A 21,221-nucleotide genomic window follows, 5' to 3' on the forward strand; every position below is an offset into this window, starting at 1 on the left:
ACTATCTTTTTTTTTTTTTTTTTTTTTTTTTTTTGCCATTTTCAGTGCACGCTTATTGCGGTGTATCGACTTGGTTGCGATCTTTCCTTTTTTAAAATTCCATTTGTACATTAGTTCTATAAAAAAAAAAAAAAATTCAGCTTGCAATCACCCGCACATGATCGTCATTTTGAGCGGTCCACTATGAGTAGACAATTTTTATTCGCCTAGAGGAGCACCCCCCTTCGCCAGTATTTGCAAGGCTCACAATTGAAAAGTTGCCCTGCGCGTGTAGGCACATGTGTCCATTCGCGTATGTGTGTTTTTTTTTTTTTTTTTTTTTCTATTTTGCCTCACCCATTTTGTTGCAAATTATTTCCACTGGTTCATTTTTCTTGTTAACCTTTTTAATGACATGCTTTCACCGTTGTAACTGTTTGTAGGATTCCTATTCCACTGCGCATGCATTTGCATGTGTTTTTTTTCAGTTGACCCATTTGTCCCTTTACTCTGTCTAAGTTTGAAATGTATAAATATTAAAAAAAAAAAAAGTGTAATTTTTTTTTTTTTTGAGAAATCCTTCTGTAGTAAGCAGAAAACTACATTGTCGCATTTTATTGCCTGATATTCCTATTACCCATTAAGTGGGCATTAAAAATAACTTCTCGTATAGTGCTTGCACAGCTACACGATAGTTGTTTATGCGAACGTTGTTTACGCGAACGTTGTTTACACACATGTGTGTGTCATAGGAGGAAATTCACCACCTTGCAGTGTTATTTCTCTTTTTTTTTTTTTTTTTCCCCTTTCTGTGCATATCGTGAGTCATATTTTGTATCCCCAAGAGTAGTCACATAGGGTAACCGCTAAACTGGGCAAACAGCTAAACTGGGCAAACCACTAAAGTGGGTAAACCGCTAAACCGTGCAGAATGCCGATGCAAAGCGCGCCGAAGCCCAACAATGACTCGGAGGAAGTCACCGGAGAAATAAATTACGACGACTTGGCAAACAACATGCTCGAAAAAATGGACAAGCATATACATGAGGAAACGCAAGAGTTCCAGTATAGCCCAGGGAAAGTCCACTACAGAAATGTGGCTGGTGGGAAAATGAACATGGGAGCGGGAAACCAAGCGAGCGAGTTGCTGCCATCTTACCAAACGAATGAACATTATAATCATAACCAGGGAAACAGAATAGACGAACATACAGTACAAGCAGGTTCGTACCCTCGTCGAGTCATGACAGCCTTGGGTCCTCTACCCCTCCCAGAAGAATTCAAAAAAAACATCCCAGAAAAATTTGTTGCAAAGCCTATTATAGAAGAAAGAGAAATATACGTATCGAAGAAGGAGAGGAAACAAAGAGAAATTGAAATTCCACATGTGAAATATGAACATACATTTGAAAAGGTAAAAAAACAGCTCATCGTAAATAAGTTAGTACCAAGTGTTTCAGAAGTGATTAAGGAAGTACCCAAGGAAGTCCTCAAACCAGTTATCGAAGAAAAAATAATTGAAGTGCCACAAGGAGTTAAGTATGTGGAAGTACCTGTAGAAGTGCCCTGTCTTTATCCACCCAAAATTGTCCCCAAAGTTGTAACGCAGTATGTGGAAAGAATTGTAGAAACGATAAAGCCAGTGGTTCAGGAAAAGATCATTGAGGTGCCGCAGACGGTGATTAAACAAGTGCCTAAAATAAAAACCGTAGAAGTGCCTTACTACGTCCCTAGGTATGTGGAAAAAATCGTAGAGGTTCCTTTTAAGCCCAATGGGGAGATGCCTCAGCTGGGCACGCACATCCCCTTCCCCATTTCGGAGTCCTTTCCGCCTCTGAAGCCCACGCAGTTTCTGAGCAACCCTGCGAGGCAGGCCAATCATCCCGGCCAGTTCGAGCAGTTTGAGCAGTATGGGCAGAATGGGCAATTTGGGCAGTCTGGCCAACCGAACCAACTTGAGCAGTCCGGGCAGATCGGCACGCCCAACCAGCTGCAGGCGCAACGGTCCATCCTCTCCCAAATAAACTGTTTTGCCACTTCGGGCAAAAGCGCTATGAACAGCTCGGAACAAATTTTCGGAAATTTGACCATGCCCCCAACTACGCTGAAGCCAATAGGGGGCAACCCAACTGGCAATAGCGCAACCAACACGCCGAGGGGTGTCCCAAGGAGTGTCCCAAGGAACGACCCGATGAACGCACAGAGGAACGCACAGAGGAACGACCCGACCGGTTCCAATTCCCCCTTCAGCTCCAACCCGAATTTTAGAAAGCAAGAAAATTTGTACAGCCAAATTGAGAACTTACCGTACATACATAACTTACCTGATGGCTTGAAATGGCAGTATCCTGATGGGAGCTTATCCAACCAGCAGCTCCTCCCCAATGGCAGCAACGCAGTTCCCCCACTTGTGTTCACTTGCCCACCAGAAATTGGAAAAGTTACATGCACGAAAAAGGACATTCAACCGGATATTCTCACCAAGACGGGTGTTTACGAATTTGATGGTTTTAAAAAGAAAGGGACATCTCAGTCTTTGTTCCCCCCTCTGGCCCACCATGACCGAGTGCCATTCTTGCCTTCCCCAGCTTCACCTGGGACTCCCGACGTGAAGAACATTCAGGAGAATAACTAGCCGTTTAGCGGGCGCAACCACCCTCGAGTTTGTTTCTCGCGCAGTTTTAGGTGCGTCACCCTGGGAAAAAAAAAAAAAAAAAAAAAAACATACATAAACATATATGCGCATATGAAGTGCAAAATAATTGACACCCTCGTTCCACAGTCAGCCGTGGCACTCTCACGAAGGTCCATAAATTGGTTATTTCGATTTGCATAAAAATTGTTTTTTCTGTCACGCGTTTTGTTTCCCACATGTGCACCTTTTCGTGCGAGCACCTGTTTGTAGAAGTAGGGGCAAAAATGAAATACACACAAATAGCATGCGCGGGGGGGAATGGGGCGCGAGTCTTTTGCTCCTTTGCTCATTTGTTCTTCCAGTATGCTCTCCCATTGTGCTTTTTCCCCTTTCCCTTTCCCTTTTTTTTAATTTTGCAAAACTACTCGCAAAAGCGACAACAAAGGTTGTGTGGGCAAAAAGGGGGAAGACAAAAATAGAATGCTGCGTAAGGTGATTCAATTCGCTGGGTGGTACGGTTACGTGCACGCAGTGAGCAGCTGTTTATGCCCTTCCTAAAGATTGAAGAACTAGTCATGGGGCGACGCGCGCATGTGTGTTTTCATCCCACGTGGGGCACTCGCATGGAGGGAGAAAGAAACCGCACCGCTGCTTCCTTTCGCCGTACACATGTAAAAATAGGCGTATTTTTTTTGTGCATCTTCCTGGAACATGTAAAGGTTGAGTACTCCCCTGAAGATGCTACTCATAGTGTTGTACTTAATCGTATTGGCAAGATAAAGGAAAACTACATATATATTTATATATGTATATGCCGGTAGGGGGCCTCTCCCGATAGAGCTCACATACACACAGCTACCCTCTGGGAAGCTCCTTATATGGCCACATGCGTGACGCCATCGCAGCGCCGCTTTGAAACTCATCACCGGTTAACACGCTTGCATGCAGACACATGCGAGCGACACATGCGAGCGACTCATGCGAACGATTGTGCATGTAAATGTGCAACCCTTTTTGTGGGTCAAAATTGTACATTTTGAATGCGACAAACTTGTGAGGGGCTCACACAGGCGATCCTAAAGGGTTCATTCGCAGCTGTGCCTTTTGCAGGAATTGCTCTGCTCAAATGATGTGCCAGTTTTTCACCCCCCGGTGGTAATACGCTTCGGTAGAGGTGAAGAATTTGTGGTGGACCTTTTAATTTTTCACATGGCATATGTTGTAAGGTTGAATGCTGCCTGCAGATGGAGGTGCGACTCACCATATGTGTCAGGTGAAACGCATTGCGTGTCCATCTAGGGCGGTAGGAATGGATGCGTTAATGCAGATTAGCTGCGTAGAATAAGGCGCAATAGTGCTACATCTTAGACAATGAGGAGTGTATTTAAGGGGGTCCTAGCAGCTCCTTCAGGCGATCTCCCTAGTAGGGAGCACTTACAAAGGAGCGCCACCCTCGAGAAATGAACCCTGGCCTAAAATGGTGCTGTGCGGACGCTCGGGTGGGGCGATTACGACATGGGCACATGAAAATATGTGTGAACATGAAAATATTTTTTGTAAGGGAGAATTTGCCATGTATGTGTTTACGAAATGGAAAAATTGGGCAATCGCCTAGTTTTGCCAAACAGGTGTAAACATACCAACTGGGTAGAAAAAAAAAGTGAAGGCTCTTTTGCTACAGTATGGGTAGTATTAAAGATAATTTCAATCCGCTTTCTCCTTTTTTCCTCTTTTTAAATGCTTTCATTTTGACGCCTTCGGGAGGGCTATATTTGTGGGTGGGGTAAGTTTCAACGCAAATGGGGGATCCTCACCTGGATGAACATGCTGTGGAGAAAAAAAAAAAAAAAATTTAAACACGCTTCCCTGCTTTTTTGCAAACAGCTTAGCTGCACATATGGTGACTCACAAGAGGTGCCCGCTGAAATCGCCCGTTGAAATAGCCCCTTAAGGAATGGCGTACCCACCTGGCATGTAGAATAACGGCATCGTTTTCGCTTCAGCCCAAGCGTTACAGTTATGATAGGCTTATCGAGGAAGAACCAGTAGAACGTTGCTCCTTCTTCTTTTCTGACGCACAGGCACCAAATGGAAAGTTACTCCTTGCGAAAACAAGTACAATGTTCGGCGTTCGGGAGGTGCATCGCGCAGGGAGCGGCAGATGGGTGCGCTCTCGGGGAAAGTCTCTCTCAACCAGGGGCACACTCAAACGGGAGTCGCTCATCTGCTTACCGAGTGGTGATAAACTACCCCCCGACGGTGAACAATGTTCCTGCAGTGCGTGCGGAACGCCCTCGTGAGGGGGGCGGCGCAGCCTAGGCGGAAGGGAGCAATCTTCGACGTGCACACGAGGTGTATGAAAAACAAAAGAAGAGGGTTGAAGGAGCAGCCGAGGAAAAAGCCACTGGACATAGAAAAAAAAATAAAAAACCCAGACAAATATGAAGAAAAAATGCATTTCGATAATTTAACCAAGGGAGAGTTATACATCCCCGAATCGTGTAAAGCCAGAAAACTAGCCATGTTGTGTAATCGGCTGTTTTATTTTGAGATAAATGATGAGGAGTTGCTAGATAGGTATGCTCAAAGAGCCATCGTCCTAGTGAACAGCATGAATACAAAAGAAATTTCCCTCATATTAAACACGATGAGGAAGTTTAATCACAGAAATGAGAAATTGCTGGAAACTTTCGCGAAGCATATCCCCCGCAAGTTACACAAAGGAGTGCCCCAAGACATTTCGCTAATACTAAATGCGTATGCCCATTTTAATTATATTGATAATCACTTGTTCAGCAGGATATGCGAAGAGATCCCTCACAAAGTTACCTACTTCTCCCATGCGCACATTGCCAGTGTTGTTAATGCTTTTTACAAGCTAAAGATAAAAGACAGGATCATTATTGATGACCTGGTGGACGAGACAATTGAGCGAATCGACGAATTTGATGCGAAATCGCTGACGAACATGATAAATTCCTTTTCAAAATTGAACTATCAAAATGAAAATAAGAAAACCATATGGGTGAAGTTCATCCAGGGTGTGAACAACCTACGGAAAGATTTTAACTTTCTCGAAATTGCCCTCATAACAAATGCGTTTTGTAAAAGAAAATTTAAAAGTGAGAAAGTCTACCACATGTTGAGCGAAATTTTAAGTTGGCACATTTTCGAAATGAAATCTGTGAGTGAAAGCAACTCCTTTTTGCTCTGCACCATTGCACATGCATTCGCTAAAGTCAGATTTTTTGAGAAGGATTTACTTCATTTTATCCTTTCCTACTTTACGAATGAGCAGAATTACGCCTCTTTGGACAGCCAACATTTCGCGCAACTCATTTATTCATGTGCTGTGTTTAAGCAGAACGATCAATCGTTCCTCGATACGTTTACCAAGGTGGTTTGCAAAAGTTTGGAAAAAAAAAATAACCAGCTAAACGAGCAAGCCTTGTCTACCATTGCGTACGCCTACGCCAAGTTAAACGTCAGAAATGTGAATTTCTTCGTTCAGCTCTCTTCCTACATCATTAAGGAAAAAATTTTTTTATCTCCCCAAAGTTTGAGCCTAATCTGCTACAGCTTCTCCAAGCTGAAAATAAAATCGCAGATGCTGTTTTACTTTTTGTCCATCCAGATTTTTCAAAATATGAATTTGTTTAGCAAGCAGGGGTTATCCCTCATTTTGTCTGCCTACGCAAATTTGCAAATTTTTCACGTGAAAATGTTTTCCCTCATTAATAGGTACTTAAATCTGTATGTGGATAATTTCACCCTTGAGGAGTGCGTGCTGATCGCTGGCCACTACCAGCACGCGGTTAAGTGCATCACTGATGAGGGGGGAGCGGAGCGAATGGAGGTGGCGGAGCAACCGCGATCATCATCTCCCCTCATCGCAACGTCCAACACGAAAAAGGAGTTAGAAAACTTCATCTACCTATTAAGAGACAAAATTGAGCAATTCCAGAGGGAGAAGGAGCAGAGAAGGGGAAAAGAACCCATGGGCAGTTACCACCAAGATGGTTTAACCTCCAACGAAGGTGAAGAAGAGGAGGACGACGAAGACAGCTTCTTCTCCATTTTTAATCAAAATGATATTATAAATGAGGACTCGGCGGATGTGGGGAACCACTCAGGGCAACCCCCCAATGGTGTAGAACCACACTCGGGTGTCTCCCCAAACAAACTAACCACTAACAAAGCAACTCCTAAAGATGCAGAGGAACCGCTGTGCAACCCGGATGACCCCTTCAGCCAACTGCCAGATCATATTCAAAATAGGAAGAAAAAAGAAGAAGATGCGCTCAAAATATACAAAAAAATGTTCCTAACGGATGTGGAAAGTGGCACATCTGTGAAGGGGAAATTCCCACTAATTAATGAAAAGCTAAATGAGCGTCTGCGCACCATCCTGAGCAAACAAAACATCACAGCAGAGGATGCTAATGCAAAAGAGGATGAACATGGCATGGAGAAAACCACCAAAAGTTTGCTCCAGTTAATGGCGTCCAACAAGCCACCAAAAATAAATTACCAAAAGGAAAATTTCATAAAATCCGCTGAGCAGGTGGAATCCGAATTTATAAAGGCCTACGTAAGTGAGCAGCAGGAACGCAGCGATGATGGCAAAGATGGCAAAGATAGCAGCGCAAAAGGGAGAAAGGGGCGAAGGGGAAGGAACAAGCAAATTCAAAATATGCTATCCGGGAAATACCAACCCGTTGATGATCTCCCAGCGTTGCGGAAAAAATGGAACGATCTTTACAACCCCTCAGTTTGAGGCCTCCCGCTGCGCCAACACGTTACAATCTGTTTGTGTGCGCGTTTACGTACTCATTTGTGTGCCCTTAGAAAATTTCACCATACGTATGGGTGTTTTTTATTTATTTATTTATTTTTTTTCATTTTTGCTCACCTATATGGATATGCACCCATTTTGGTACGCCCCCCCGCGCGTTTGCACCTCTGCAATTGGGCCTTTTCCAATTCGGCTTGTTGAAAATGAACTGGGCACCCTCTGCGCTGAGCGTGGAGAGTAGGCCCGACGGTGTGCGCAGCAAGCTTGTGCGGGTGATGCTCAGTGGGGGGAAGCAAAAAGAAAAAAAAAAAATCGCAACAATTCTGTGCGCACAATTCTTCACATGGAGTAAGCTACCCCACATGGTAAATTTTTACAGTTTTTACAATTTTTGCAATGTTTGCAATTTTTTTTTCTTTTTTTTGTTTTGCCTAAGATGGTATAACGGAACGGTAGATCTTAAATTTCCGAAAGGGGGTCATTTGCAAATCCGCAGGAAGAGGGACGCGCTTCGATCTGTGTAGGGGGGAAGATAAGCCAAGCGGAGTCTGCTTAGCGCCCTTCGCACAGAGGAGAGGTGGAGCGGCGAGGAAGGGCGGCCAGACGTGCACAGGAGTACCTACTAACGTACATTCACAGGAGTACCTGCAAACCTGCATGCACACGCGCGTGAATGCTAAAGCGCAACTGCGTGGGTCCGCTACTCCCCTTCGCCACATTGCACGGAGAATAGGTCACCATTCTATTGTCACCCATTTGATCCTTTTTTTTTGGGGAGGTCGCCCACTTTATCTGGCCATTTAGAAAGTACCCTTCTACCTTGGCTAGATTCCCCAAGAGGGCGCATAAACGCATGCGCGTGTGTGTATTTACCAGGGAGAAGCCACCATAGAATCCCCCCACCCTAATGATGCATTCTGGGAGAATTCTGAAAAATAGCTACTACTTACCTTTTAAGTCCAAATGTTTGAGCAGCCTGAGCAGCCAACTGCCCGAGCAGGCATACCATCTGCACTACTTCTTGTTGGGCACAAGTAACCCCTTTGCCGATAATGAAATTCACTTGATAGAGTATAATGATCAGTCGTGTGCCGTCCGGAACGTCGAGATTTTTGACCATAAGGAGGAGGTGAAGCACTTGGTTTGTTTAGATTTGTGTGAAAAGGGGGATGGCAAAGGGAAAGACATTCTTGTGTGCACCTCGGCGGTTGTTTCTGCGGATATTGGGGGTGCTAGCCAGGTTCGTGTTGACGCGGGGGGGTTGGAATGGAGGTGTTTTCTCCATCGGGGCAGTCTGAGCAACTTCGATGAGGAAGAGCCCCTTGCAGGAGGGGAGTCAGACCCAGGCATGGCACAGGTGGAAGAGGCGAATCAAGAAAGTCGAAAATTGGACGATCTAGGGGAGGGGAAAGAAAACGGACGGGAGAACAGTACGTCGAAAGGGAAGTCGCTCGAGGGGGGAAAAGAAAAAGCAGCGCTGGAGAAACTACGCGAACTGAGAGCGGACCAGCCATATACCAGCATCAAACAGATTGCGGTGGACGATCATGATGGGAAGTTTCGCAGAATTGCCGTTATAGATAAGTACAGGTACAACATTTTCGGGAGGAGCCAACACGACATGGATTTTATTTCCTCCAAAAATACGGATGGGGAGCTAAATTTCGGCACCTTCGACCCTCATCACGAAAACATCCTAACCGTTATTAGCAACACGAATGTGTACGGATACGACCTCCAAAATGACGTGGAAATATTTTCTACCTTTGCAAACCATAAGGCTGATTTATCATCTGTGGACTTCAATCCGAACATTCCAAATGTCCTTGTAACTTCATCAAATGATGGCTACGTGAAATTTTGGGACTTGCGATTTTTGGCTGATGCATTTCTTACAGTTAATATTCATTCGCATTGGGTCACCTCCATCCACTTTAACAATTTTCACGATGAGTTGTTGCTAAGCACTAGCACAGACAATACGGTCAAGCTGCACAGAATTGACTATCCGGCCAACTTAAATTTGAAGAAAAAGGAAACCAACCATCAGTTGATAAAAACATTCGCCGATCACGAGGAGTCCGTTTATCAGGGCAGGTGGAGCAAAACGGACGCATGGGTGTTTGCCTCTCTCTCGTACGATGGCAAATGTGTGGTGAACAGTGTGCCCACGGAGGAGAAGTACAGGATTCTCCTCTAGGGGCGCTTGCGCTGCGGTTATCGCTATGGAAACCGCCATTTTCACCGCTATGCCGATCATAATTTATTATTATTTTATTTTATTTTTTTTTTTTTTTCCATTTAAAAATCAAATGACCCACGGGGAGGGGCGCGAATGAGGACGTTGCGCGCGCGGCATTACCCCTCCATGCAGTGTGTTTGGGCACCTGACTGAGACGACCACTTGGCGTTTCACCCACGGTCCATATCCCCACATAGCCGGAGCAAACGGAAACGAACTGACCGACAAAAGTCGCTTCCACATGAATTGGTCAAAAAAGAGGCTCATGCGGGGAAGAGCGCTGTCCCGTTGAGGAGCCTTTTGAACCCTGCGCGATTTTATGGCCATCTCGCCAGCGTTTTTCCTGCGGCAAATTTGTAGTTGCCGCTTCTGCGGAGCAAAATCGTGGTTACCTTCTCGGCGCAATCTGCCGCGTACGTTTCTTCCTCTTCGCACTTTTTCTGGCCCACCATAGCCAACTGCGCGCGGAAGCGATGAAGGGGCACACCAGCTGGGATGTGAATGCGCCCACAAGCTGGTATATGAACGTGCCCCTTCACCGCAGCACACCCTCCATCAGTTCAAACAATTTTACGCGCACACCTTGGCGGCCCGCTAGCTCAACCGAGCCGCAGTTGCGCTTGGCAAATTTGGCCGCGGTGTAGGAAGTCAAGCTGGTAAGCGGTTGAGCGGCCAAACTGCTGAGCGGTCAAACTGCTGATCGGCCAAACTGTTGAGCGGCCAACCTGCTGATCGGCCACCGCGAAAGTGCACGCCCCCCCGCCCGGTTTCATGTTTCTGCTACGAATAGGCAAAGTGCTGCTTTTCTCCACCCTATTCGTATCATGTGTGATGAATGCGTGGCTGGTGATTCTGAGCAGACGGCTGTTCCAGCAGGGCAGGGGGCAGTTTAATTTCATAGCGGACAGTAGGGCGAAATATGGGGTGAAGGGGACATTCTTTTTTAACAGGAAAAGGGCCCGCCGAAGTGAGCTGAAAAGGGGTGAGCACGAACTGGAGAATGGCGAAGGTGAGCTGAAAAATGGCGAAGGCGAAAAAAAGGAGCGCAAGGACGGCGGCATATTCAAGTACACAAAATACGACCAAACGGACGAAGCGTACCTTAGGGTGCTGGAAAAGAAGGCGAATGAAATAAAAAACTCGAAGAACTGCTTTGATAAGAGGATAAAGAATGTGCGCGCGCAAGGTGGGGGACCATATAGTGAGGCACCACAGGGTGAAGCACAATCCCAACGAATGGATTACACAACGCTGCATTTGCTGGCCATCGAACTGAACGCCCTCTTGCAAGACTGCGTGGTGGAGCACATAACCCAGGCAGACCTCCGCACGATCGTCCTGCATTTGAACAAGAAGGGAGAAAAGGACTACTACTTGTACATTTGCTACGATAATGACAATCCGGTAATTTCCCTAGGGCTGAAAATAAAAAAACTTTTTAACAGATTTATTGACGACGATTATGCGCAGAAATTAAATCCCGTTTTGAAATATTCACTCATTTCGGATATTTATATAAAAAAAAGTTTCATCAAAATATTATGTATTGATTTTATTTTGAAGAGGAAAACGGATGAAGACATTGACATTGAAGATATTTTGGGGAATGGAGGAGGAGGTGACCTCAGCAACAGTGGGAGAAAAGTGACTCTCCTTTTTGACCTCCACAATAACTCCTGCATTTCATTTCTTATAAACAAGGTGAATAATGAAATTTTAATTTCGCCGCATAATTATGTAACAGAGAAGGTGATAGACAAATCATACAAAGAGGGACACATTTATAACTTCCCCACAAATTATGAATGTAAAATGATTCCAAATGAATATGATTTTTTTTCTTCCTTTTCAAGTTTGTTCAAAGCAAGGAAAGAGCAGATATTTATTTCGTCCCTCTTGGATTTGTACGAAGGGCTCAGTTACAACATGGTGCTAAAATTTTTGGCCTACTTGAACATTCCCAGGAATGCCAAATTTGAAGAAATCGATTCCGGTGCGCTGCTCGATTTCTTCAATAAGGCATACATTAAGTGGGTGCGCTTTTTAAACTTAAAGGAAAAAGACGAAACGCTTTCGTTTGACCCGCACTTTGACTACAGGTTGGATGTGTATTCGGCTGTAAAGTTTTTGAAGAAGGAGAAGGGGGGGGGCGCCACTCCCCAGGATGTATGCGCCGCTCCAACAACTTTGAATAACGGAAAGGAGGGAAGTGTCTCAGAAGGGAATCGAACTGGAGACGCGGTGGAAGGAGGCCAAAATGAGAAATCGGGCCGCACCACTCCAGGCGGCGTAAAGAATAACAACCCGCTAAACAAAGAAACGCATTTCGAAACGGTCATCGAACTGGTTTATTACTACCACGGAAGGGGCCTCTCCGTAAATAAATTTTACACAGTGTTAAAGTTCTGCAAAGAATTTATCAGAAAAAAAATCCCGCAGTATGAAGAAATGATCAAGCAGTATAAAAACGACCAGGAGGTGTGCGAACGGGCGTACTTGCTTCATGAAAATATAAACAAGTTGAGCGTATTCAACCACACCATATCGAAGATGACAGACTGGATTGACAACAAAACATTTGATGCGTTGAAGTTAATTGAAAAGGAATTAAAATGCAATTCTCTTGAAGATAACAGAAAAAAACATGTAAAAAAAATGGAAGAAAATAAAGAAAAGGAAGAATTGTTAAAAAAAAAAATTTTAAATGTTGAACCAAATGCAATTAAAAGTTCGCAAAATCTTTACAAAGGTTCTCTGCTAATTAAAATTAATGAAACAGATTTGTCTTCCCCATTTTTAATAATAGGACGAAATAGCAAACAGAATGAGAAAATTTCGACTCAACTTTTGAAATTCAATGATTTGTGGTTTCATGTGCATGAACATCCTGGGGGGCACGTCATCCTTCGAAATAAAAAAATTAATGGCCAGATAATCACGGCCGAGTTAAATTTGGAGGATATTAAAATCGACGATGATATAAAGTACGCCGCCAACATGGCCGCCTACTTTTCCAAGGCGCGCAAGATAGAGAAGACCCTCGTGTGCTTCACCTTTGGGAAGTATGTGCTCAAGGACAACACCCTCAGCGAGGGCGCAGTGGAGCTTCTGAAGTACCGGCTTGTATACGGCAGGTGGGTCTCCCCCAAAGCGGCAGCCAATGTGCCAATGTGCCCATATGTGTGAATGTGCATGTGGTCATCAGACTATCTGTGTGTGTATTTTTCCATGTGGTCATCTGGTTATCTGTGTGTATTTTTCCATGTGGTTTGTTTGGACCGGGGGGGGAGGGGGAGATGCCTACCCCCGCTCATGCTGTTGGCATCACCACCCCCTACCCAGAGTGCCTACCTTTGAGTACCTATCTGCGCACACATGGAAATGCCCAACCTCTCCTGCAGACCGAGCAAAGTATACAGCATCATAAAGGACCTGAACGAGCGAAACAAGGAGATGGAACTTTCGAAGAAGAAAAAGTGAACAGGCCAAGTCGCCGCTCTCCACCCCCGCACTGTTGCTTTACATTTGTATATGTCACTCTGTGTAGCGGCATGTTACGGTATGCCTCGATCTTTTTTTTTTTTTTTTTTTTTTTTTTTATTTTTACTTCATTTTTTTGTTGCCACATTTGCCATTTTAACGTTAATTTGCCAAATGTTATAATCTTTCTCTTTTGAGGAGAAGAGGAGGTTCACTTTCCCTTCCGCGTTTGCATTTCTGGGACTGCCCTCCGCGCCGCCATCTCAGCGAGGTGCGAGGGAGTCGAAATGGGTGGAGTTCCGGCGAGCGTTTAATCCACGCTCGCGTGATGTGTACGCGTCCGTTGCGCGTTAGGAATTTTGCCCAATCGCAAAAAAGGAAAAAAAAAAATAAGCAGCAAATGGGCGAGCAAAAATGAGAGGGATGAACAGTACCGCATTGCGCCCTTTATACCTTGGCAACGTTTGCACATTGGTAACGTTTGTACATTGGTAACGTTTGCACCACTGCAACCTCTTCACCACTTCGAGGCGCGCCGCTCACCCTTCTGCAACCTCCATGCTCAAGATGGCGAACGCCAACCGCGCCAAGCCAACCCAAAGCAAACGCACTTCCGCAGCCTGAAATAATGCCTCCCGTTCGCGCCCTGCTGAAGGCCGCTACAATAGCTTACGCGCTTTTAAAAAACGGCTTGTGCGTTTTCACAAATAGTAGAAGTGGCCGAAGCATTTGTCCGGCGCATGACACCCGCCGGGGAACGAGCAGGCGCCCAGCGAGGCATCTTAAAAGTGTGCACCTGTACAGCTATGCATATGCGTATGCCTACCCGTGCGGTTTCACAAAAAAGGCGTTTTTACCAAGACACCCGAAAGGAAATGGGGGCCCTTCGGAGGAAGAACCTTTGCGGACGTATTTGCTGAATGGACAGAGAAGATATTTTGAAAAAAAACGGCATGCAAAAAAGCGGCATGAAAAAAGGCTGCACGCTGAGAGCATGTTCTTTAACCCCAAGCAATTTAAGAACCTGTTTCCAGAGGAGGGGAAAAAAAAGGGGGCGGGCGCGTATGATGATGACTGCCTTAATCTAGAAGAAGTAGAAAACCTACAGGAAATCAGCCCCGATTTGTATAAAAAGTTATCTGACTACAACAAGGAGGAAGCGCTAGACCAATCGAAAGGTGAGAGTGACCAAGCAGAGGAGACGTTCGATGGAGTTGACCCCAAGGACATTTCTGTGTACGAAGGACTACCGCTTCTTATGATTGATGGGAAGGACTTCCAGGGATTTCCGGACAACAGGAAGGTGAAGATTTCGCCGGAAATTGCCACCCCGTTTGATAATTCCGAGTACGACGACTTTGTGGAGTCGAACAGGCGGAAGAGCGACGTGTGCAGTGGCTCAGGTGGAAATGTCCGCAAGGGGTCGCAAGGTGAAGCGGCACACAAATCGGCCACGCACCTTCGTAACGGCGTTGACGCTGGAGAGGACGTGCCCGATTTCGAAAGAGACGTGCTCTCCATCATCGGCGAGGGGGAGCAGAGCCCGCCTAAAAGCTGCGACGTGGGGGAGCAGAACCCCCCTAAAAGCTGCGACGCGGGGGAGAAAAAAATGACGAAGGAGGAAAAAATAGAAAGATACAAAAAAGTGGGAAGACACTACCATATGGATTCGCAATTAGGAGAAATACTATACGATAGGGACTACCCAGGGTACATATACCTAAATCATGGAGAAGACATAAAAGAGCTAGACGAGAAAAGCGAGTTCGATTCAGAGTCACCAGGATATATAAACCCATCCAATGTGTTCCTACGAACTGGAAGGAAAAGAGAAGAGCAGAAGAAGAAAGACAGTGGCATTAAACAAAAAAGGAGGTGGAATTTGAAGGTAGAAAAAGATATTAAGAGAGGAAATTGGAAGTACTACGATGATACAGTGAAAGATCTGCTTGACTCAACTGACCAGGAAAAATTAGAAGAAAATTACTATTCCAATAATTACTACCAAAGGAGTAATAACAACACAGGATTTGGAAGTACGGATAAAGTTCAGAACAATTATTTTGATGTGCAATTTATCGGGTCGGCAGAAACGTACCCAGCAAATGTATCAGTAGGCATGAATTTCATTTGGCCAATCAATTTCATCCCCATGTTATGCAAACAATACCCAAAGAGGTTAGGCCAGCCCATCAAATCAGATATTTTTAACCTCGGTGGATTTGACTCTCTTCAGTTATGGTTTTACCCCGACGGAATGAATAACTCCATTGATGGTTTCTGCGCTTTGAAATTAATGATGAGGCCTGGTTCGTACCTGCCTGTTAAAATTTTCCTCTTCGCATTTAGCGAATATAATTACCTGCACACCCAACCCTTTTACAAAGAATCAGCTGACTACGTTGCGGTTTCGCTAAACCTGTGCAAATGCTTATTAAAGACGAAGGAAAATTTAAAAAAAATTGAAAACAATAAGGATTACGTAATTTTAGGGCCTGCAGGGAATATCTACATTGGGGTGGGCATTTTTGACGACACGTATGATTTGGAGGAAGATTTCAAAAAATTCTACTCAGTTAGTAACAAATATAAAAATAAGAAGCCGCAGTGTGGGAAGGAGAACCACCAGTTCAAATACGACTGGGATGAAGGCGTCCACATTTTTGACAACTGGTTGAAGAAGCAGACGGCCGTGACGGAGGACAAGGACGAGCTGCTGCCGGTGTACTACACGCACTCGGAGCTGTATGAGAATTATAAGTATCGCTACGTCCCGGAGAAGAACCCCTTCAAGTTTTTGAACCGGAAGCCCGACAGGACCAAGTGGAACCGCCACCCCTTCTGAGGAACTCTGCAGGGGGTGCTGCTGGGAGAAGTGATTGAAGCAGTGCTAGAAGTAGTGCCAGACGCAGCTGCACTGGTAGAGGCTGAACGGTTACGCGTTGGGAACGTTACCCGTTGGAACGTCCGCACCATGGGGGAGCACCTCCTCGACGGATAACCCACGGCCAACCGCCACCATGGTATGTACTCAAAACATTTGGGGGTATTTAAAATGGTGAGGAAAACAAGTTACTAAATCGGAAAAAAAAAAAAAAAAAAAAGGAAATTATTAACATAAACAGAATCCGTAGCGGATATTTTGCAAATAAAAAAATTGACGATGCTCAAAAAAAAGTTTACGCAAATAGGCGTATTTACGCGCGGTTTGGGGGATTGTCGGCAAAACGGCGGCGGGTTGTTCGCCAGCTGGGTCCGACCCGAGCCAGCGTCGGCGCGAATGCGCGGTGTGCATGCACGAGGGGGTATATACATAAGTGTGTATGTACATATATACGTACACACGTGCATACGCTTAGCATGCGTGCAAGGGGGCAGCACACATGCTGACGCACCACGCAGCGGATAACGGTGGGCCGTGCACTTATTATTCACGGGGACTGGGTAGACATACACAAACGATTCTTTTTTTTTTTCGTAATTTGTTTTTTTTTAGTGCTTGAGTAGGGATCACCCGCTCTTTGCTTCATCAACGTTTTTTCAAAAATGGCATATAGGCTATATGAGCTGCATGTGTCATTTATTATTTTTTTTTTTTTTTTTGCCCCTCCTGATGGTGCTTCCCATCTGGAACATTTGGACTGCGCTCCAAGATTGACACTCCTTTTTTTCGCAGGATGCACTTCTCACTCGTTTCATTTGTTCTTTTTTGCATCTCCCTTGTTGTCGGGCGTATTTGCGGAATCTTTCCCCGGGTCAGCAGGTTCATTATCTGCACTGGGTTTGTCAACGCCCATGGCCGCTTTTATAAAATCATGAATGGCAGTTTTTTTGAGCGTTTCGCATAGGCAGTCAGGTGGGTGTTTCTTCTCCTGTTCCGAAGAAGACGAATCGATGGCATTCCTTTTAATTTTGTCGTACATTTCATCCGAAATCATAAGGGAAAGGTTTAGTGCAACTCGGTGGGGCAATTCATTCACAAGGACAAACTTCAGTCGTCTGAACAATTCCAAAGAAGTATCTTCATCACAATGTTTAGCAATTTGCCTAACATTTCGAAAGCATATTTTTGCATTTTTTAATTTCCTTTGTTTTAAGACCAGCTCGATTTCCGCAGCTGTTCGTAGCAGTCCTCTATCAATTAAGATCCCTTTACTTTTATAGTCAATACATAAGGGGAAAATTTTCATAGCCTCGTAATTTTTAATTATTCCTCTGGACTTTAATTTGTTCGCCTCTGCTATGCATCTGTTAATCAATCGGTGGAAGTGGTTCATATGGTCCACCTTAATCAGCTTAAACTCCATATTAAAATGATATTTTAAATATATTAGGGAGGCAAAAAAGAACCCGTAGAAAAAATGCAAAATGATGTTCTTCTCTTGGTCATTGATGCTCTCCGTTAGGATATGATTTATGTGCTCATTCAGTACGTAGTAGTAGACGAACAGGGATGGCTTGATCATCGCTAGGAAGGTGATGATGTTCCAGAGCAGGTAATTGGCAATATACATGGCTATTGTGAAGCACGTTTTTACGTAGAGCTTATTTTTGAATAGGAAATATATTGGGATGTGCAGCATGAGCACTTCCAGGATGCTCTTAAATTGGTAATGCGAGTTGCACACAAATACGTCATATGGGTTTAAGTCCAGTTCGCACAGGTTTATGTCCTTGTACGACGTCTCACCACTATTCAGTGCTGCTCCCTTCATCTGTGCTAAGCTCGTCGAGTTGACTTTTCCCTGCGGCTGCTCCTGTGGAGGGGTTTCGCCCGACTGTGCCTGTGGGGGGGTTTCGCCAGACTGTGCCTGGGGGGGGGATTCGCCCGATTGTCCCTGCGCGGGGGGTTGGCCCGACTGTTCCTGCGAGAGGGGTTCGCTCGATTGTCCCTGAGCGGGGGGTTGGCCCGACTGTTCCTGTGCTGTGGGTTCGCCCTCTGGTTGTTTCTCCTCCGCAGTGGCTTCTCCTCCATCCGGTTTCTTCTCCTCCGTTGCGGCTTCTCCCTCCTCTGGTTTCCTCTCCTCCGCTGCGACTCCTCCATCCACCGGTTGCTTCACCCCTTCCTGCGGAGTTGCCCCCCCCGCAGCGGCGGTCTGTGGTTCCCCCTGACTGGTGGCAGTTTGGCCGGTGGGAGCTTGACCAGTGGCAGCCTGACCAGTGGCAGCCTGACCAGTGGCAGCCTGACCGGTAGCAGCTTGCCCCGTTTTGCTGGAAGCACCCTTTCCAGCCTCGCCCTTTTCTTCATTAATAGAATTGATGAGTGCCTCGACGAGCCTCTCCATTAACTTGATGAGCATTAAGCGGAAGCTTTCCTTGTTCTTCTGGGGGGGCTGCCACTTGTTCTTCAGGTGATCTTCATACAGTACATTCTCATCGTAGAGGACGTGCTTCTTAACGTACACGATGTTGAAAATGCGGAACAGGATGTTTCTCTTTGGCTTTGGAGCAGCTGCGCTGGGGGTGGTGGTGCTACCCGCAGCACGGGCGTTACCAGCAGCACGGGCGTTTCCGCTCGTTCCACTTGCCGTGCCGCTTCCTTTAGTGGTTGTAGACTCATTACTGAATGTGGAGTGTGCCTTAATGTTGGTGTCCAAATCGAACCTAAATTTTGACCCCTTCTTTGGTTTCACCTTTACGTATTCCCTGAAATTTACTTTGGCTAGCTCAAAACAGTAGTGCAGCAAACTGGATTTATGCAACGTTACATATTTGTGCTTGCCTCTAAACACTCTACAAAGGTACTTGTAATAAATGAACGAAATAATCACTCCCAAGATGAAGGCAACCACGTAGGAAATGTCAAATCCGCTCGCGCTTCCATGGTGGTAGGCATCAGAATCATCATCATCATCAGATAGCAGGGAAGGGTCGATGGAAATGTTGAAAAGGGAAAAGAAATAATACTTAATCCATCGTTTGTAGCATGTGTACAGTCTAAACCAGTAAATTAAAAATAAAAGGGAGGAAAAATAATACGTGTGATATAGTGCAGTCTTAAACATATATTTCAGGGGGCTAAAATAGGCCTTCACATCTACTATGTAGAAATGCTTTGAGAGTCTATTTAGGAGCGCGTCATTTTGGTAAAAATTGGACTGAATGATTTTATTAATTTTCTTCGTTGTGAAATAGGTTAACAGTACGAATGCGCAGAGATAAATTTCTGTATCTAGTATGAGGGAGAAGACGAAATCGATGGCGTCGTCCGTCATTTTTTAGAGGGTCGGTTTGCTTGTTGGTTCTCTTTTGGGGAGGTTGCGGGATTGCAGCTCATTTTTTTGGGGGGGCTTCTTTCGCCGGCGCGTCACACGGGTGTGCAGGTGAGCCGCAGCAGCGGTGCGCTGATGAGGCGGCAGAAGTGCGCTCTGATGAGGCGGCAGAAGTGCGCTCTGATGAGGCGGCAGATGTGCGCTCTGATGAGGTGGCAGAAGTGCGCTCTGATGAGGCGGAAGAAGTGCGCTCTGATGAGGTGGCAGAAGTGCGCTCTGATGAGGTGGCAGTAGTGCGCTCTGATGAGGTGGGGAAGTTCTTCCTCGCTCTGCTTCGCTGCTACACTTGGGTGTACAAACTTCGTGGGGGAGTGGGGTGCTCCTCCCTTTTGGCGCTATTTGCTCTGGATCTTGTGTTTATCAGCAGGGTTGCACGCCGGGTTGCACGCACTGCTGCACGTACGACTGCGCGAACAACTTCCCGCGGACTTGCACGAGGGGGCGCACTTAGGTTAGTACTCCTGACAGGGCATTATAACTCCCTACCTGGCCGGCACGCCTATGAGTAGTATAGCTCTACTCCTACTTAACAATTTTTTTGTTTTGTTTTGTATTTACTTTCTTGCGGCACGCGTGCGCGCAGTAAAAAAAAAAAAAGGCATCTCACGTAATGTTGAAAGAAATATGCAAGGTGGCATCTTCCTACTTTTTTTTAATTTTATTTATGGTTACCATTACATCTGTTCGCGCGAAAAGCGGTGTCAAAAAAAAAACAACGGGGTCGCGCTCTGCTCCTACGTTTTGCGTTCGTGCATGTGCGGGTATATAACAACATACTCGCGAATTGGATATTATACCTACAGCTGCGCGTACACGCTGTGCGGTTTAATCACTGAATGAATACTGTTTGGCGGAGGTAAGCGACTGCATGCTAGTGAAAGCCCTTTTTTGACTACCGCGAAAAGAAAAGCTCGACCCTACCCCACCTATATATATACTGCATCTAATTCGTTGCGCATGATCTATCGGGTGCTCGTTCTTCTCGCAATTACGATACGCCGCTCCTGTTTGCAGTTGTTCTTGCGGTTATACAAACGAGTATAATTATTTGTTTATACTTACGCACGCATGGTCATATTTTTTTTTTTTTTTTTTTTTTTTTTATTTTGCCTTATTGCACATGAAGCTGCGGAGGTTCTTGTGTTCTATATTTGAATATATATTTGTTGTTGTAAATACGCACAGCTGTAAAAAGGTTAGTTCAGTGCCGATTTTATTTTTGCAGTTGCCCCTTGGCTTTGTTCGTTCTTCAACACGTCAGTTTGTCAGCTTTTTAGCTTCTTAACTTCTAAATTTTTCAACTTCCAACCTTCTAACCTTCTAAACTTTGCAGCTTTTTTGGTCCCCCGCGCGACTGGCCATCCGCATATTTTTCCTCGCCTGGGTTCGACTCTCCTAGTTCGACTCTCCTAGTTCGGTTGCCTTTCTTTGTCGCTTTGACCCCCCGGCACTTTTGTGCGTTCTTTCTCTTTTCAGACCTGCCCCTGTGTTCATTCCTTCCGCGTCATCCCTTTATGAGCACTTTAGCATTTTCCTCGCGCCTTCGCATTTTAATCAGCAGCCAGGCCGGGTTGGCGACAAAAACATACGCACGCGTAGCTGCCTACGTGGTTATAAGTATATCTGCGGAAGCGCAAAAATGTTGTCGCGTTCAAATGTTGCTATGTTGAGAAGTTACTACGCTGAGACGTTACTACGTTAACGCGTCAATATGTTAATACATTTTGCTTATACCGGCATGACGTCGCTATTTTTTGTGCCTCCCATGCGGAATCAAAGCTATTTTTTTTTTTTTTTTTTTTTAACTATTCAGCAAAA

General features: G+C 45.3%; 6 protein-coding genes across 6 annotated transcripts, besides 10 other annotated features; 5 read left to right on the forward strand and 1 right to left on the reverse strand.

Moving 5' to 3' along the window:
• Positions 1-329: 329 nt before the first annotated feature.
• Positions 330-2,614, forward strand: PVX_123705 (hypothetical protein, conserved; the record flags this gene model as incomplete). The annotated part of the gene is made up of 1 exon (XM_001617253.1): positions 330-2,614. Exon 1 carries the CDS (start codon positions 911-913, stop codon positions 2,612-2,614), a length of 1,704 nt encoding a protein of 567 aa, XP_001617303.1. The 5' UTR covers positions 330-910.
• Positions 1,348-1,397: a microsatellite.
• Positions 1,851-1,996: a microsatellite.
• Positions 2,254-2,312: a microsatellite.
• Positions 2,615-3,801: 1,187 nt separating the features above from the next.
• On the forward strand, positions 3,802-7,391 carry PVX_123710 (hypothetical protein, conserved; the record flags this gene model as incomplete). Its single annotated transcript, XM_001617254.1, has 1 exon — positions 3,802-7,391. The coding sequence occupies exon 1, from the start codon at positions 4,881-4,883 to the stop codon at positions 7,389-7,391; it is 2,511 nt and encodes an 836-aa protein (XP_001617304.1). The 5' UTR covers positions 3,802-4,880.
• Positions 5,553-5,671: a microsatellite.
• Positions 5,933-5,959: a microsatellite.
• A 744-nt stretch (positions 7,392-8,135) lies between the features above and the next one.
• Positions 8,136-8,199: a microsatellite.
• Positions 8,200-8,316: 117 nt separating this feature from the next.
• PVX_123715 (hypothetical protein, conserved) lies at positions 8,317-9,711 on the forward strand (the record flags this gene model as incomplete). The annotated part of the gene is made up of 1 exon (XM_001617255.1): positions 8,317-9,711. The coding sequence occupies one exon, from the start codon at positions 8,317-8,319 to the stop codon at positions 9,607-9,609; it is 1,293 nt and encodes a 430-aa protein (XP_001617305.1). The 3' UTR covers positions 9,610-9,711.
• Positions 8,473-8,498: a microsatellite.
• Positions 8,881-8,904: a microsatellite.
• Positions 9,712-9,992: 281 nt separating the features above from the next.
• PVX_123720 (hypothetical protein, conserved) lies at positions 9,993-13,131 on the forward strand (the record flags this gene model as incomplete). The annotated part of the gene is made up of 3 exons (XM_001617256.1): positions 9,993-10,660; positions 10,682-12,785; positions 13,053-13,131. Exons 1-3 carry the CDS (start codon positions 10,423-10,425, stop codon positions 13,129-13,131), a joined length of 2,421 nt encoding a protein of 806 aa, XP_001617306.1. The 5' UTR covers positions 9,993-10,422.
• A 922-nt stretch (positions 13,132-14,053) lies between these two features.
• Positions 14,054-14,103: a microsatellite.
• PVX_123725 (hypothetical protein, conserved) lies at positions 14,071-16,048 on the forward strand. The gene has a single exon (XM_001617257.1). The coding sequence runs from the start codon at positions 14,126-14,128 to the stop codon at positions 15,974-15,976; it is 1,851 nt and encodes a 616-aa protein (XP_001617307.1). The 5' UTR covers positions 14,071-14,125; the 3' UTR covers positions 15,977-16,048.
• Positions 14,262-14,281: a microsatellite.
• A 778-nt stretch (positions 16,049-16,826) lies between the features above and the next one.
• Positions 16,827-19,346, reverse strand: PVX_123730 (hypothetical protein, conserved; the record flags this gene model as incomplete). Its single annotated transcript, XM_001617258.1, has 1 exon — positions 16,827-19,346. The coding sequence occupies one exon, from the start codon at positions 19,344-19,346 to the stop codon at positions 16,827-16,829; it is 2,520 nt and encodes an 839-aa protein (XP_001617308.1).
• Between the last annotated feature and the right edge of the window lie 1,875 nt (positions 19,347-21,221).

This window comes from Plasmodium vivax, chromosome 14 (genome assembly GCF_000002415.2).
Source record: "Plasmodium vivax chromosome 14, whole genome shotgun sequence".
Taxonomy (NCBI): domain Eukaryota; phylum Apicomplexa; class Aconoidasida; order Haemosporida; family Plasmodiidae; genus Plasmodium; species Plasmodium vivax.

Excerpts from the sequence above, each read along its gene's own strand:
- PVX_123725 (XM_001617257.1), top strand. The coding sequence starts at position 14,126 with ATGTTCTTTAACCCCAAGCAATTTAAGAACCTGTTTCCAGAGGAGGGG.